The 15,830-nt window shown below is 41.7% G+C and overlaps 1 protein-coding gene across 1 annotated transcript in view; it reads left to right on the top strand.

The window, feature by feature from the left end:
- Positions 1-15,830, top strand: part of RMND5A (required for meiotic nuclear division 5 homolog A) — a 59,055-nt gene that overhangs the window by 12,324 nt on the left and 30,901 nt on the right. Inside the window, exon 2 of the mRNA XM_047781583.1 lies at positions 7,614-7,756. Coding sequence (XP_047637539.1) covers positions 7,614-7,756 — 143 coding nt within the window. The remainder of the gene's footprint in view (positions 1-7,613; positions 7,757-15,830) is intronic.

Genomic DNA, 15,830 nt, shown 5'->3' with positions numbered 1-15,830 from the left:
AGTTTCGGAGTTAATGCAAATATATTTCGTTTGGTTTGGCACATGTCTGATTTTGGAGGAGATCATGACTATTCCAGTTTCTGAGAAAATCATGCTTAACATTCCTTTATAAAAGCTACTATTCTATTGCACTGAAAGAAGAATTATCTTTAACTTAGATCAACTGTGTGTTTTGGTTCTTTGCTTGCATTTAAAATCTCTTACTGACACGCTAATTATTTTACTTGTTGAATCAAGTCCAATAATAAAAGTGTCCTTTAAAGAAAGTACCTTGAAGTCCCCGTCGTGGCTCAGTGGTTAACGAACCCGACTAGCATCCATGAGGATGCGGGTTTGATCCCTGGCCTTGCTCAGTGGGTTAAGGATCCGGCGTTGTCATGAACTGTGGTGTGGGTTGCAGACGAGGCCTGGATCTGGCACTGCTGAGGCTGTGCTGTAGGCCGGCAGCTATAGCTCCAATTTGACCCCTAGCCTGGAAACCTCCATATGCCACAGGTGCGGCCCTGAAAAGACAAAAGACAAAAAACAAACAAAAAACAAAGGTACCTTTATGGTACAGCCATTTTGGAAGACAGTTTGGCGATTTCTTAGAAAATTAAACATTACTCTTACCATAAGATACAGCAATCAATCCTCCTCGGTATTTACCCAGAGGAGTTAAACTTGCATCCATACAGAAACCTGCATGGAGGTTTATAGCAGCCTTATTCGTAATTGCCAAAACTTAGACACCACCAAGATGTCCTTTGGTAGGTGTATGGGTGAATGAAGTGTGGTTATGTCCAGACGGTGGACTAAAAAGAAATGAGCTATCAAACTGTACACATGGGGGGCTAGGGGTTGAGGCAAGGTATGTATGGGAAAGCTCAGGGCCTCCCTCTCAGTTTTGCTGTAAACATAAATCTCCTCTCAAAAAATAGTCTTTAGAAGTTCCCTTGTGGTGCTGTGGGTTAAGGATCAGGCACTGCCACAGATGTGACTCAGGTCACAATTGTGGCTTGGGTTCAGTCCCTGGCCTGGGATCTTCTATATGCTGTAGGCCTGGCCAAAAAAAAAAAAAAAAAGTCTTTGAAAAAAAGGTTCTCGTGGTGACTATAAATGATGGGCACTGTCTCAGAACAATTTCTTCCATGCTTATGTATGGGTCTTGAGTCCAGGGACGTTTATTGTGTTGCAATACACAGTTGGCAGAGGGTTTCATCCTGGGTAAAAAGTGACCACTCCAGTGGCCAGCCTCAGTTCCGTGTTTACCCTCAAACCTGGCTTAGTTATGGTAAAGACGGCTATCCCAGGAATTGCCCAGCTTCACTTCTAGGAACTGAATCCAGTTAGATTTTTTTCATAGAAGGGTTCTCCTAGAGGCAGGTTTTGTTTTCAGACAAATAAATCAAAAGAACATTAGGACTCTCCCTTTAGGACTTAGATGTTTGATCTCAGTCAGCTTGGTTATTATAGTGATTTTCAGACCTGTTTTTACCTTTGGCTGCTTTCCACTGAATCCATTTGAAAATGCATTAGTGGAATCTTTCTCTCTGAACAGGGCTTTTCCAGCATTCTTTTTCATGTTATTCCATTATAGTTGTGCTTCCAAATACTTTATAGAAATTATTTTTCCTTGGGGCATACTCCGAACTCTGAATGTTAATTAATTGACCTTATATTACTAGTATCTATCATTTATAAACTTAGCAAACTAAGTTGCTAAGGTTTGAAAATATCAATGAATTTTGAGATTGGGTCATAAAAGTTCAAGTAGGTAAATTCCAATGACCTCTCTACAGCTTGGGCTCTGCTTTTTTGTGTCTTAACCTTTGGTTTACTTTGTTGTCTACTGAGTATAGAGACAGACATGTCTGGATGGATGGGAGTTAGGGTTGCATTTTTTAGGTTTTTATTAAAAAAATGAGTTTAAAGTTCATATACCACAGAAATCACCCTTTTAAGTGTGTAATTCCTAGCTTTTAGTATATTAAGAGTTGTGCAGCCGTAACTATGATCTAACTCCACAACATTTTCATCACTCTCAGAAGAAACTTCAGCTCATTCTCCATTCCACCTGTCCCCCAGCCCCCGGGAACCACGGATCTACTTGCCTATTCTGGGCATTTCATAGAAGTAGAATCAAACAATATGTGGCCTTTTGTGTCTGGCTTATTTCACTTAATGTTTTCAAGATTCATCCATGTTGTGGCATGTATCAGTGCTTCATTCCTTTTTATAGCTGAAAAATAACTCTGTTGTATGGATTTGCCACATTTGGCTTATCCATTCATCATTTGGACATTTGGATTGTTTCCATTTTTTGGCTATTAAATGCTGCTATGAACATGTACAAGTTTGTGTGTGGACATATGTTTTCATTTCTCTTGGGTATGTCCCTAGGAATGGAATTTCTGGGTCATACGGTAACTTTAACTTTCTGAGGAATGTTTTCTACAGCTGTTGCACCATTTTACATTCCATGAGCAATGTATATGGGTCTAAAGTCTCTACCTCCTTGTTAACCCTTACTGTTGTCTATTCATTATGGCTATCCCAGTGGATGTGAGCAGTTTCTCACTGCAGTTTAGATTTTCATTTCCTTATTGATTATGAGGTTGAACATCTTTTCCTGTGTTTATTGGTTATATATCTTACTTGGAATAAAATGTCTACCAAATTCTTTGTCCATTTTTTAGTTGGGTTATCCATCTTGATATTGATGAGTTGTAGGCATTCTTTATGTATTCTAGATACCAGATCCTTATCTGAAGATTTGCAGATATTTTCTCCTATTCCCATGGGTTCTCTTTTCACTTTCTTGGTAATATTTGAAGCACAACTGTTTCTTAGTTTTGATGAAGTCCAATTTAATTATTTTTTCTTTGGTTGCTTTTGCTTTTGGTGTCATATTTAGGAAAGCATTGCCTGAGCCAAGGACAAGAATACACCCATTTTCTTCTACGAATTTGATAAATTCAGCTCTGACATTTTGGTTTTCATTCCATTTTGAGTTAATTTTTCTCTCGGGTATGATTCTTTTGCTTATCCCAGCACCATTTGTTGAATATGACTTTGTTTTTGACTGTTTTTATTTTTCCCTTGCTTTGTTTACCATCAGTCCAAATACTTATATTAATAGTGCCTGCAGATGTGCAAGGCATATGATAAGGCTGTGGATTATACAGTTTACAGTAAGAACTTGACTTCCCTTTGCGTCTTACGAAATTGTTAAATTCCATATGATTCTGTGCCAGAGGAGTAGTGTGAAAGGAAAGAGTTGATCAGGCATTGAGAAGACTGAGTCTAAGCAGAGAAGTTCATAGAGGTTAGATAAGGTCTAGTTACAGAAAGACCAGCAATAGCCAGAACAGAGCTTGCTGAAGTGATTCATATCTTTTGCTCCAAAGTATGTATGGAATACCTCTTAGCCAGATTTTGAAATTTTCCTGAATTACCAAGTATTCTCTTAGCTTAAATTGTTATTAGAAGTTGGAGGCATCTGAGAGATACTTTGTGCACTTGTATTTAGAAATAAGGGCAGTTTCCGAATTCTGTGGTGGCTCAGAGGATTAAGGATCCGGTGCTGCACTGCTGTGCCACTGGTTACTGCTGTGGTGCAGTTTTGATCCCTGGCCGGGAAACATTTACATGCTGTGGGCATCTAAAAAAATGGAAATAAGGGCAGTTTCTGTTTTGGCCACCCCACATTGAATTGGGCACTTTATCAGCACTATCTTCTGTTTACATATCTATTTACTTCTCTTAGTGGTTGTGGATGAAACACTTATTTTCACAGTCCTTGCAACCTTCTGGATTTCTTTTCTTGAGCCTCTAGAGGAACTATCCTTGTCATGGTCACTGATAACTTCCATACTGCAGATCAGTGATCAGCTCTCAGTCCACATCTTACTTGACGGAGCAGCGCGTAGAACACAGTTGGTTACACCATCCTCCTTGACACACTTTCTCACTTGGTTTCCCCAGCACCACACTTCCCTGATTCTCCTCCTGCATCACGGTAGGCCTTTCAGTAGTCTTTGTTAGTCTCCTTTTCCAGTTCTGCTCCATCTTCGTCTCTTAAACTTGGAGTTCCCAGGACTCCCTCCTTTACCACTCCTTTGTGTCTTCAGGACTCTCTTGGTGATTTCATTTAGTATCATCTATACGCTAGTAACTCACATTTGTATGTGCAGCCCTGACCTTATTTTTGAATTCCAGGTTTATATATCTGGCTCATTCCTCCACATATGCACTAGGGTCACTCCTCAATATCTCAGCTTTAGCAAGCCCCAAATTGAGCACTCGAGCTCACTTCCCCCGCTCCCCCCCATACGTCCTTAGCCCTTAATGTTTTTTCATCTTAATTGAAGACAGCTGTATCTTTCTGGTTGCCTCAGGCTGAAAACTTGGAGTCATGATTCCTTTTCTTCCTCAATATCCAGTCAGAAAATGATGTTAGCTCTACCCTCAGAATATATCCAGGAGTTCCTCTCGTGGCTCAGTGGAAACATGAGGATGCAGGTTTGATCCCTGGCCTCGCTCAGTGGGTTAAGGATCTATCGTTGCCGTGAGCTGTGGTGTAGGCCCGCAGCTGCAGCTCCAATTTGACCCCTAGCCTGGGAACCTCCATATGCCACAGGTGCCGCCTTAGAAAAGACAAAAAAATATATATATCCAGAATCCAGTCCACCTTCTCACCACCTCCACACCTAACACCATGGGCTGAGCCTCTGTCCTCTAGTCTGGATTGCTGCCACAACCCCTCCTAACTCATCTCCCTGCTTCTGCTCTTTGACTCCTATTGTCAGCCAGAATGACGGTATTAAAATGTTATATCAGTTTATGTACTTGTTCTGCTCACGGTCTTGCAGTGGATATTCCTGCACTTAGTAAAAGGCAAAGTCTTTACCATGCCAGAAAGGCCCTGGAAGATCTGGACCCACTTGTCTCTTAGACTTTGTCTCCTCCTGATTTCCTTTGCCAGAAATCTACTGTAGCCACTCTGGCCTCTTGGCTAGTTCTTGAATAGTCTAGGTATATTTCTGCAATAGGGCCTTGTCGCCCTTAGTCTGGAATGCTTTCCCCTGTAGGGGAGGAAAAAGAATTTTCCTTCTACCCTTTCACATTCTTGACTTAGAGTCCTATAATACAAGATTAATCAGAGAAAAACAGACAGTTTGTTAACATGTGTACCTCATGTGTATGTGGGAGATTCCCAGGAAAAAATGAGTGAGTCAAAGAGGTGGCTTACAATTCAGGCTTAAATACCATCTTCAGCCAAAGACAAAAGAAAGGTAGGTGTGGGAGAGGCCAGTAATGGGGAGACACCGGGAGAAGCGAGAAGCGTAGTAAACTGGAGTAAGGCTTGTTATGCAAATCTAAGTGTGAGCTTTCATCATTGATAAAAATTTCTTACGATTTCAGAGAGGGAGACACCCTTCAAATGGAGTGTTGTTTTATAAACTTAAATTTCTCTTACAGAAGGGTAATTTCTACTCTATTTTCACATCTTCTCCCGTGTTTGCTGTTTCTCAAAACAATCAGCTCAAAATAATCCTTATGCCAAAGAAGCTATTTTGGGATGGCATATTCTGCTATCCTTCACCCCCACATGGCTAATTCCCTCACTTCTTTCAAGTCTTTGCCCAAAGGTCACTTTCTCTGGGAGGCCTACCACAGCCACCTGTTTCAGATTACAGTTGCTTAGCCCTCAGCCCCCGCCCCTGTTTGTTTGACTCAGCTTCGTCCCACCCCTGCCAACAGCCAAATCGTCTTTTGTCATACTGTCTAATTGACTTATTTTGTATATTGTTTACTTGCTCACCACAAGGTGAGTTTTAGGGCAGGGGTTATTGCCTGGACCCTGCTATACCTAGCACATAATTGAGTGCTCAATAAATAGTTGAATGAATGAACATCCTAGGGCTACTGTACTTTTGGGATGGTTCTTATTCACATTCTTGGCCCCCATCCCAGACTTCTTGAATTTGAAACTCTGGAGATAGGGCTTCAACTATTTTGTTTTAACTAGGCCTCCAGGTGATTCTGATGTAAATTAATGTTTAAGAACTACTGCTGTATAATATTGAGTAGGATTTATGGAGCCAGGTCTCTTGCTTACAGGTGTGGATGTGTAGGTATTTGAAGTAATTGATAAGTATAACCTAATTTGTTCTCTTTGTTCTCCCTTTTTCCTGAGAAGTAGCACAGGGACAGAGGATATAAACTGTGGTAACTTCAGTGGTTGATCATGTGTGTCCAGGGTCCCCAAGACAACCTTTAGGTTCCAGTGATTACTAGGAGGATGCACTGGACTCAGCAGGTGGTCATACTCATGGCTAAGATTTATTATAGCAGAAGGGTACAAGGCACAGTCAGCCAAGGGAAAAGGCACGTGGGCATAGTCCAGAGGAAACTGGGAGAAAGCTTCCAGGGGTCAACACAGGGCATGCTTAATTCCTCTGGAATCAAATTGTAACAAGTGTGAGGTGTTATCTACTCATTAGAGACTTAGTATTCAGGTGTTTACTGGGTACTGGCCATGTAGGCACCCCCTGTCTTGTAGATACCAAAAATGCCAGACTGCCAGAAGGAAGCTGTTCAGCATAAACCACATTATACAGTTTAGGCACAGTGAGCCTTTTTTTTTTTTTTTTTGTCTTTTGTCTTTTTTGTTGTTGCTATTTCTTGGGCCGCTCCCGCGGCATATGGAGGTTCCCAGGCTAGGGGTTGAATCGGAGCTGTAGCCACCGGCCTACGCCAGAGCAACAGCAACTCGGGATCTGAGCCGCGTCTGCAACCTACACCACAGCTCACGGCAACGCCGGATCGTTAACCCGCTGAGCAAGGGCAGGGATCAAACCCGCAACCTCATGGTTCCTAGTCGGATTCGTTAACCACTGCGCCACGACGGGAACTCCCAGTGAGCCATTTTTAACCAGTTCAGGTGGTGGGACCCCTCCTGAGATCCAAATTCCCAGATGCCAGCCAAGAACCAACCTTGCTAGCAGTCCTGAGACTGCTAATCCTTAGAAAGTTCTGCTTGCAAGGCTGGTCCTTGGCTGGTGTCTGGGAACTTGGATTTTGGGGCGAGGGGGTTCCCAGCATTCTTAACTGGTAAGAACGCCTCCCTGTTTCAGGTGTGGATATGGTCCCCCTTTTCTCCTCTGCTCACTATTTCCATCATGGTATCCAAACAAGTTTGTTTTTTCTTCTTTATGTAAAACACAAAGCATTTAGACTTATCTCTCTTTAGAAAATTTAGTAATCAAAATGTTTTGAGAATGACTTGGACAGTGTAAGTGAATTGATGAATAAATGAGTTTATTCACTTAGACGTATTTTCCGAAAAATGCCTTGGCACTATTATTATTCAGTCTATTCTAATTTTACTAATTATAAAATTGATTTATTTCATAGTAAAATTTTAAAACTTATTCCAAACAATAATTAAAATTGCTTTCTTAGTATTCACTTGAAAAATATTATCTATGAATGTGACCATCTGTTTCAAAGCCGGCGTTGAGTTTTCTTCACTTTTCTTCCATCTTTCATGTCCCAAGGGCTGATTTGAAACTTGCTATCTTTGGGTTTGCTGTTGTGAATAACCAGTCTTCTTTCTTTTTTTATAGGTCAAGACGCTGAATTATCAGGGACACTTTCACTTGTTTTGACACAATGCTGTAAAAGAATAAAGGACACTGTTCAAAAATTGGCCTCAGACCACAAAGACATCCACAGCAGCGTTTCTCGGGTTGGAAAAGCCATCGATAAGGTATGGTGTTGAAGGAAGTGTGTGACTGGCTTTAGCAGCATCCTTCATCTCCTACCACTGGTTTGAGAATGTGAGCTTTTGCAGATTATTTTATGCTATTCCTTTCATCCTTGCTTTTAATAACTTTTGCAGATCTGGTTTTACTGTATTATTCTGAAAGTTTCCTGTCCGTCTTAACCTTAAGAAACAAAAATCAAAACAAAAAAGCCTTCTCTTTTTACAGCCTTGGTTTGTACCCATTTGCTTATGTGACTACTGCTCCCAGTGTCAGGATGAGTAAATTTCCAAAGAAATTTTAATGTCCTTTGAGGAGGGTTTGCTTACTGAAGTAACTTTTCCTACTTCCTGAGTAGTTCCCTGGTTTGTGACCTGGCCTCTGCTGTGGGGTGACTAGGGTAACACCCTTGCAGTCTATCTCCCCTGTGTCATCCTGTGAGCATGGTGGTCACTTTGCTCCAGTGTTGCCTTCTGTGTGTGAGTGGGTTGGTTGCTAGCCACCAAGGCTGGTCACTTGTGATGGGTGATTTTTCTTGTGACATCTCTTAAATCTTTGACTTAGTGCTTTACTTTAAAGCAGTTACCATTTTAACACCAGGCCACTTTGGCCCTTGGAATTCATAGTCTTAGTTGGGTCTAAGAGAAGTGGCTTAAAGTTCCTGTGTGATACCTCTGGCTGTTTCAGGCATCGGGGAGTTTGTTACTGGTTATGGACGTTTTTCTTCACACGTTGTAAACTCCCAGGGAGAGCTCTTTGTACCAAAACCAGGCTTAGGAGCTGCTTCATTTGTACGCATGAGAACAACAGCTGTAAATAGATAGAAACTAATGGAATATAGAAGTGAGAACTATGTGCTTGTAGGGAGATGTCATTAACCAGTAGGTCCAGGGTGGATGTTGAGTGGCAGGGCTCTGGGGACTGTTTGGGTCACTGTGCCTTCAGAAGTGTTAATGACCTTTTGGAGAGCTCTCACCACTGCCATAGTGCTGAGGGCTTCGACTGAGCAAAAGAGGCCAGAGAAGTGGTGTTGGTGGCAGCAGCCCCATTTTTGGCTCAGCAAAGGCAGTTGCCAGCGAAGGCTGGGAAGGCTGTGAGTGTTTCCTGAAATAGTTCTGAGATGGTGAGGCCTGCTTGTTAGCTCCAAGAGGGTGCACACAACTTTGCAAGTGGCTTTGGCATTAGCCCTTTGGGGCCTGTGGCGCTGGATGATTCCAGTTAGTACCTGAAGTGATTGTTGGTGTGTACTAGCTTAAGGACCCCCTGGAATGGTGGTGGGGGCACTTCAGAGATGATCTGAAGTCATTGTGGGGGACAAACCCTCAGTTTCTTTAGGGTGAAGTCACCGCTGCTGGTATTTAGGAAGCTTCAGATTTTTGGTGGCTGACAGTGACCGAGGCATTCTAGTGATGGTTCAGACCCCCAGGCTGCCTCCGGTATGGCAGAGCATGGGGACAGCAGGACCAGAAGATGCCCTGACAGTGAGAACAGCTGAAGCTTCCAAAGCAGCTGGTCAGAGGGAATATCTGAGGAAAGGTCCCAGATTCTGCGAATAGGTGGCGATGGGCCTCTGCAGTCTTTTACTCTTGTCCCCCAGCTGCTGGTGACCTGCTGAGCATGTCTTCCTCCCATCTAGCAAGTCTTTGATTGTCGAGTATTTTGGCTACTCTTTGAGACAAGGCATGTAAGTGTATTCGGTGTTAGAAGTGGAAGTTTGTTTTGAGAATGGATAATAAGGCAACACCTAGAAATCTATATTCTGGCTCTTTTGGTGGGTCAGTGTTTGAGGTGAATGTTGCTGATATTTTAATTTACTCATTTCTCTTTCGAAGACATTTTTCATGTACGTGGAAGTTCTAAGGGCTTTTTCAAGTAATTTTTTTTTGGTAGTTTTATGTTCCTTTGAAAGTAGTTGAGGTTCTAGGTGACCTGGATTCTAGATTCTTCTGATCTGTCATATGAAACTACATCATTAAGTTGACACTGGTGGTACTCATTGGATTATGGTCCTAGGGCACAGCAGAAAGCCTGGTTGTCTTAGCCCAGGTCTCTTGACATCTTTCAGTGCATTTTTTCTTCCAGTTTTGTTTTTTTGTTTTTATTTATTTATTTATTTATTTTGTTTGTTTGTTTTTTTTTTTTTGGTGGGGGGATTTACTTAGGAAGCTCTCACCCCTCAGAACTACCTAGACCTTGTTCATGAGCGTCTCACACACATGAGGGATTCTGTGTTGGCCATTGTCATTTAAGACTCCATTGACTTGGGAAAGTCTTCCTGCTCTTCTGGTTTGCACCTGGTAAATTTGTGCAGGCTTACTGGGCCACCTATGTAAAGGCTGGGTGGACTTGTGTGGATTGTCAACAAACAGGATGAAGGTCAAGCCATTGTGGCTCAAGCCTTTAAGTACCACAAGCGAACAGCCTTGAGTAATAAACTGGAATGCCGTCCAGCAGCCTCTGAGCGCTGTGTCATGGACACATGTTCCCACCCTGCTGAGAGGAGGACAGTCCAGAAGCTGGTGACTCTTGTATGAGCTGGTTTTGAGTAAGGAACTTCAGTACATTTTCGACATGCTTAAATGATTTATTTTTTTCCTTGAATGTCTGAATGCTTCTTTGAAAGCTCTTCAGTCATCACTTCCCTGAAAACACATGCAGAAAAGAAGTTTATGACCTTAGCCAAGACATTTTCTGGGTTTTAATTGTTGCAAACATAAAGAGTTATTGAAGATTTCTGCTTTAATGTGTTGACTGTTTTCAGATGCCCAGAGTAAAATCGCAATTTAAAATAAGTAATACCGACCCTACGGTTCTATGGCAAAAAAAAATTTTTTTAGTAAAAACAAATCATGTGTTGGATTATTTATTTCTTTGTCTATTTTAAGAAAATCTAGACTTCTCTCCTGTTTAGAGTATTTTTTTTTTAGTGTTTTATGTAGTCTTTTTGACTTTTTTTTTTTTTTTAAGTTTAACTCCTAAGTAAGAAAAGTCAATTAAAACAGTTGCAGCTTTGGACTTGTGTGTGTGAGAGAGAGAGAGAGCAAGAGAGAAAGAGTGCTAAGATTTTAGTGTCTAAAATTTGCTGTGGGACAGTTAGTTGAAGGTGAAACATAGCACATGTTCTTTGAGAGATTATGGTCTAGTTTGGCTGGATAAGAGTGCTTCGTGTACACAGAAGAACTGGGAAGATTCTGAGGCAACAGAAAATAAGTTGGCACAGGCTGGGCTCTGCTTACTCTCAAGAGTAAAGGAAGATCATGGTACTTTTGGTTAAGGTTTGTGGAGCTGACAGTTTATTTTTTTAGTTTTTTAAAAATGTGTAGTTGATTTACAATGTTCTGTCAGTCGGAGTTGATATTTTAAATTTGACTTGGAAGAAAGAATGGGTAAGATCTCCAGCAGCAGAGCTGTGAGGTGTGGTCTTCTGTGGGTCTGGAGCGGAGTCTCTCGGAGACTGACTTGCTTGGAGCGGCTGCCCTGTCAGGAACAGGGCAGGACCAGGCTGGGGAAAGGCAGGTGATGGAAAGCCTAGGGATTTGGTCCAGGGAGATCGGGGGGAAAGCTGGGGAATGATAAAAGCATTTGAGGATTTGCTTGCCCTCATTAAATAGGATGAAATTAGACTAAGGAGAAGTCAAGAGTAGGAAAATAAATAGCTCTCACTTATTGCATGTTGACCATGTTCCAGGTACTGAACTGAGAGCTTTGCATACATTTATAGCCCACGATGCGGGTACATTATTCTCATTTTACATATGAGGGAACTAATATTCAGAAATATTAAGTAACATACCCCAGGTGTACAGCTTGGAAGTGGTGAGTCAAGGTTTGGGGAAAGGTCTCACTCGAGACTTTGTTCTTAAACACTGTGCTATACTAGGAAATCCATTAGGCCTTTGCAGGGGTGGTATTGTTTAAGGGGGAAAATAATGGTAAAAAAATTTTTTTTGAAACCACATTGCCTAAGCCAATCTTCTGCCACTAGATGGAGCATCTACATTCATAGATGAGGTGAAATGGTGACTATTAAAAATTAATGGAATAAGGCTATAAAAAGTGAAATAGAGAATATTTTAAGGTGAGCCATTTGGAACTGTCTTTTGTAGGTATGACTGCGGTATGAGAGGAGAAAAGGATACCTATGGGAGATAATTTTGGGAGGTTAGCCTTTAACAGTAGTTTCAGTAGAGTGGGTGAGGTCAGATAAGTACTAGCTGTAAAGTTCTCTTATTATGTCATGGATAAATCTTTATGTAGTAGAGAGAAGTTACTATGAAGGAAGAAAGGACATGAAAAAGGGTAGAAAACTTACTTTGAACAGGAATAGAAAGAACTAAGTTGAATTCTGAAATAATAGACTTAAAATTTGATTTATATTTTGGGTGAATTACTGAAAAGGAATGGTAAACAGAGTCATAAAAAGACAGAAATAAGAAGCAGCTAGGGACATATTCCTTAAAATATATATCAAATCAACCCCCACCTCGAATTGCTAGCCAGGCATTTAATAAAAACCTCATATTTTTATGGTCAGGATAGAAGACGTTCCTTTTTTTTTTTTTTTTTTTGTCTTTTTGCCATTTCTTGGGTCCCTGCCGTGGCATATGGAAGTTCCCAGGCTAGGGGTCTAATTGGAGCTGAGGCTAAGCTGCTGGCCTACACCAGGACCACAGCAACGCAGGATCCGAGCCGCGTCTGCAACCTACACCACAGCTCACGGCAACGCTGGATCGTTAACCCACTGAGCAAGGGCAGGGACCAAACCCGCAACCTCATGGTTCCTAGTCGGATTCTTTAACCACTGCGCCACGGTGGGAACTCCCAGAGGACGTTCCTTTTTAAGTCATGTGATTTGAATACGAGCAGCCATATTCTCAGTACCGTGTCTACTCTGCCCACAGCACATGGTCTGAGGATGAGTCTGACCCATCCAGCTTGGTCACCGTTGTTTGCTCCAGGTGGATACCTTAACACCCTTCTTCCCCAGCATCTTTCTCAGCAGGGCACTTATGGAAAAAGGGCTGGAAACGTGTGAGCCCACATGGAAAGAATCTGGTCTTTTGTGGGAAACAAAACCCACATGCTGAGAGAAGTAGGGACAAGAAATAGGGAGGGCTCATTTTTCTTTGCCTTTTTTTTTGTTGTTGTGCCTGCTTCTTCTTTGTCTTTGGGTGTAGGATATCTTTTTTGGTAGTTTCCAGTCTGTTCTGTTGATGGTTGTTCAGTGGTTAGTTTGAATTTTGGTGTTTTCGTGAGAGAAGGTGAGCTTAAGTCATTCTACTCTGCCGTCTTCCCCCAATCCTCTTTTAATGTGATTCTGAACTTATGTTTTCTAAAATGAAGCTCTTTTGGAGTTCCCTTGTGGTACAGTGGGTTAAGTATCTGGCACTGTCTCTGCAGCGGCTTGGGTTTTTGCAGTGGTGCGGGTTTGATCCCAGACCCGGGAACTTCCATATGCCACAGGTGGGGCAAAAAATAAATAAAATTTTAAAAATGAAGCTCTTTTAAATGTGGAATCAGAAGGTTTGGTGGCATGGCCTGGCTCTCAGATTCAGCAAGTGTGCATCAAAAGCTTACCACTGGGATAGGTACTAATAGATATTTTCATGTACATTGTTTAGTTGAGTCTTGAGCAATACTTCATAAGGTAGCACCTGTGGTCGGCATACATAGATGTGAAAACTAAGACTTATTAGATAACCTTCCTGGGGTCACAGAACTGGAAAGCAGATGGAAGAGCTGGGATAAAAGCCCAGATTTTAAGACTGTGAGGAGCCTTTATCAACTAGAGTTCCTTGAAAGAATTAATTTCTAGTGCCCTAAGGGCACCCACTGTATGTATGGATTTTTCTCCTGTGTGTCTGGAATTGTAAGAGCTGTGCACTGTCTTTGGGAGAATTGGTAAAATAATCACGCAGATTTCTGTAGCTGGTTCAGATAAGGAAGCAGCTTGACGGGAGTAGAAAGGTATGTGAAATAACAGTTAAAATAATTGTGAGAGATAGACAGGTAGATAGATTGTGGGGCATTTTAAGGATCTTAAAAATTTTTAAAAGCCCGGCAGAGTAGTTTGGCGTATGTCTGACCATATGACATTACTCCCCTTTGTTTATGACATTAAGGACTTACCAGGGTGGGTAAGTCCCTGCCCCTTCCTTGATCTGGCACAATCTACACATCTCTTAACTTTTGATATCTAAAATAGAGGTGCAGAGGAGAGACTGGAATGTGTCAAAAGGGAGCGACATCTGTAAATGCTGATTATTGGACACTAGTGCATTTATTTTCCAACTCATGGTTGACAAAGCACTGCTCTCTGGTATATGTCTAAATACGAATGATTTTGTCATAAGGCATGTGCCTCATCATCACCTTTACTAAGTTTGCTAGTAAAAATTTAGCATTTTCCCCCCAAGGGTTGATAGCAACTTACAGTCCTACTGAACATATGTGGCAGTTTCTATTTCCTCAGTTCCTGCCTACACTTGGTATTATCAGACTTAAAAAAAAAAAAAGTCAGTCAAATCACATGGATGTGAAATAGTATCCAGTTGTATTAATTTGCATTTCCTTCATCATCTTTGAGGTTGAGCATCTTTTCATATGTTTGGCCATTAGAATTTTCCCCTTTGTGAATTTCTTGGTTATTTGCCCATTTTTTCTCCTGGGTTATTTGTCCTTTTTATAGATTGGTAGGGATTTTGTTTGTTTGTTTTTACAGCCGCACTTGAGACATATGGAAGTTCCCAGGCTAGGGTTAAATCAGAGCTGCCACTGAGGCCTGCACCACAGCCATGGCAGCACCAGATCTAAGCCCCACTGCGACCTATGCTGTAGCTTGTGGTACTGCCTGATCCTTAACCCACTGAGTGAGGCCAGGGATCAAACCCTCATCCTCACAGAGACTACATCAGGTATTTAGCCCACTGAGCCACACTGGGAACTCCAGCAGGGATTTTTTTTTTTTAAAAAAAAAAACCTCTTTTAGGAATTCCCAGTGTTCAACAGTGTTAGGTTAAGGATCTGGTGTTGCCGTGGCTGTGGTGTAGGTCTCAGCTGCAGCGCAGATTCAGTCCTTGGCCTAGGAACTTCCATATGCTGTGGGTACGGCTAAAAAATAAAACATAAGACCTTTTTGGATACTAATCTTTCCTGGATTGTAAGTGAAGTAGCTATCTTTTCCCAGGCTGCAGGGAACCAGAATCCAGGTCTCCTTGTTCTCTGTTAAATATTCCTTTTTTTTTTTTTCTTGTCTTTTTGCCTTTTGTAGGGTCACTTCCTCAGCATATGGAGGTTCCCAGGCGAGGGGTCTAATCAGAGCTGTAGCCGCCGGCCTGCGCCACAGCCACAGCAACTCAGGATCTGAGCTGCATCTGTGACCTACACCACAGCTCACGGCAATGCTGGATCCTTAACCCTTTGAGCAAGGCCAGGGATCGAACCCTCAACCTCATGGTTCCTAGTCAGATTCGTTAACCACTGAGCCACGACAGGAACTCCTCTGTTAAGTATCCTTTGCAGTCTGCCTCTCACTGCTAAACCAGATTCATTGGACGTTTAGAAGGGAAATTGATTCCTGGTAGGTACATTGTTAGGTTCACATGCCAACTTTTCTTCAAAAATAGATGGAAAAGTCTTAAAAAAAATTAACAGTTATTAAAGAATTGTCACCTAGGAATTAAAACAAATACTGAGTTCTGTCATGTACTGTTTATCACTACCTGCCCAATAATTACAGCTTCATAAAATGTATTTCAGAAATGGATTGGTTTTGGATAGTGAACAATGATGGCCAGTCCTTAAATCCTAACCAATTTGTAAGCATGTTCATGATGTGGCAAAGAGGTAGGATAGTTTGTTTAGATTTCATAGTTTCATGACAATGTTTTATTTACTCCTTCTCTGCCTAGCTTTCAGATTTTAAAAAAACTTAATCCATCAAAAATGTGAATGATTGGATTCCCGTTGTGGCTCAGCGGTAGCAAACCTGACTAGTAACCATGAGGATGCAGGTTCCAACCCTGGCACTGCTCAGTGGGTTAAGGATCCTGTGTTGCTTTGGCTGTGGTGTAGGCCAGC

The sequence above is a fragment of the Phacochoerus africanus genome, chromosome 5, assembly GCF_016906955.1.
Source record: "Phacochoerus africanus isolate WHEZ1 chromosome 5, ROS_Pafr_v1, whole genome shotgun sequence".
Lineage (NCBI taxonomy): Eukaryota > Metazoa > Chordata > Mammalia > Artiodactyla > Suidae > Phacochoerus > Phacochoerus africanus.
The sequence above is the reverse complement of the archived record's forward strand: the minus strand, read 5'-3'. Positions and strand labels throughout refer to the sequence as shown.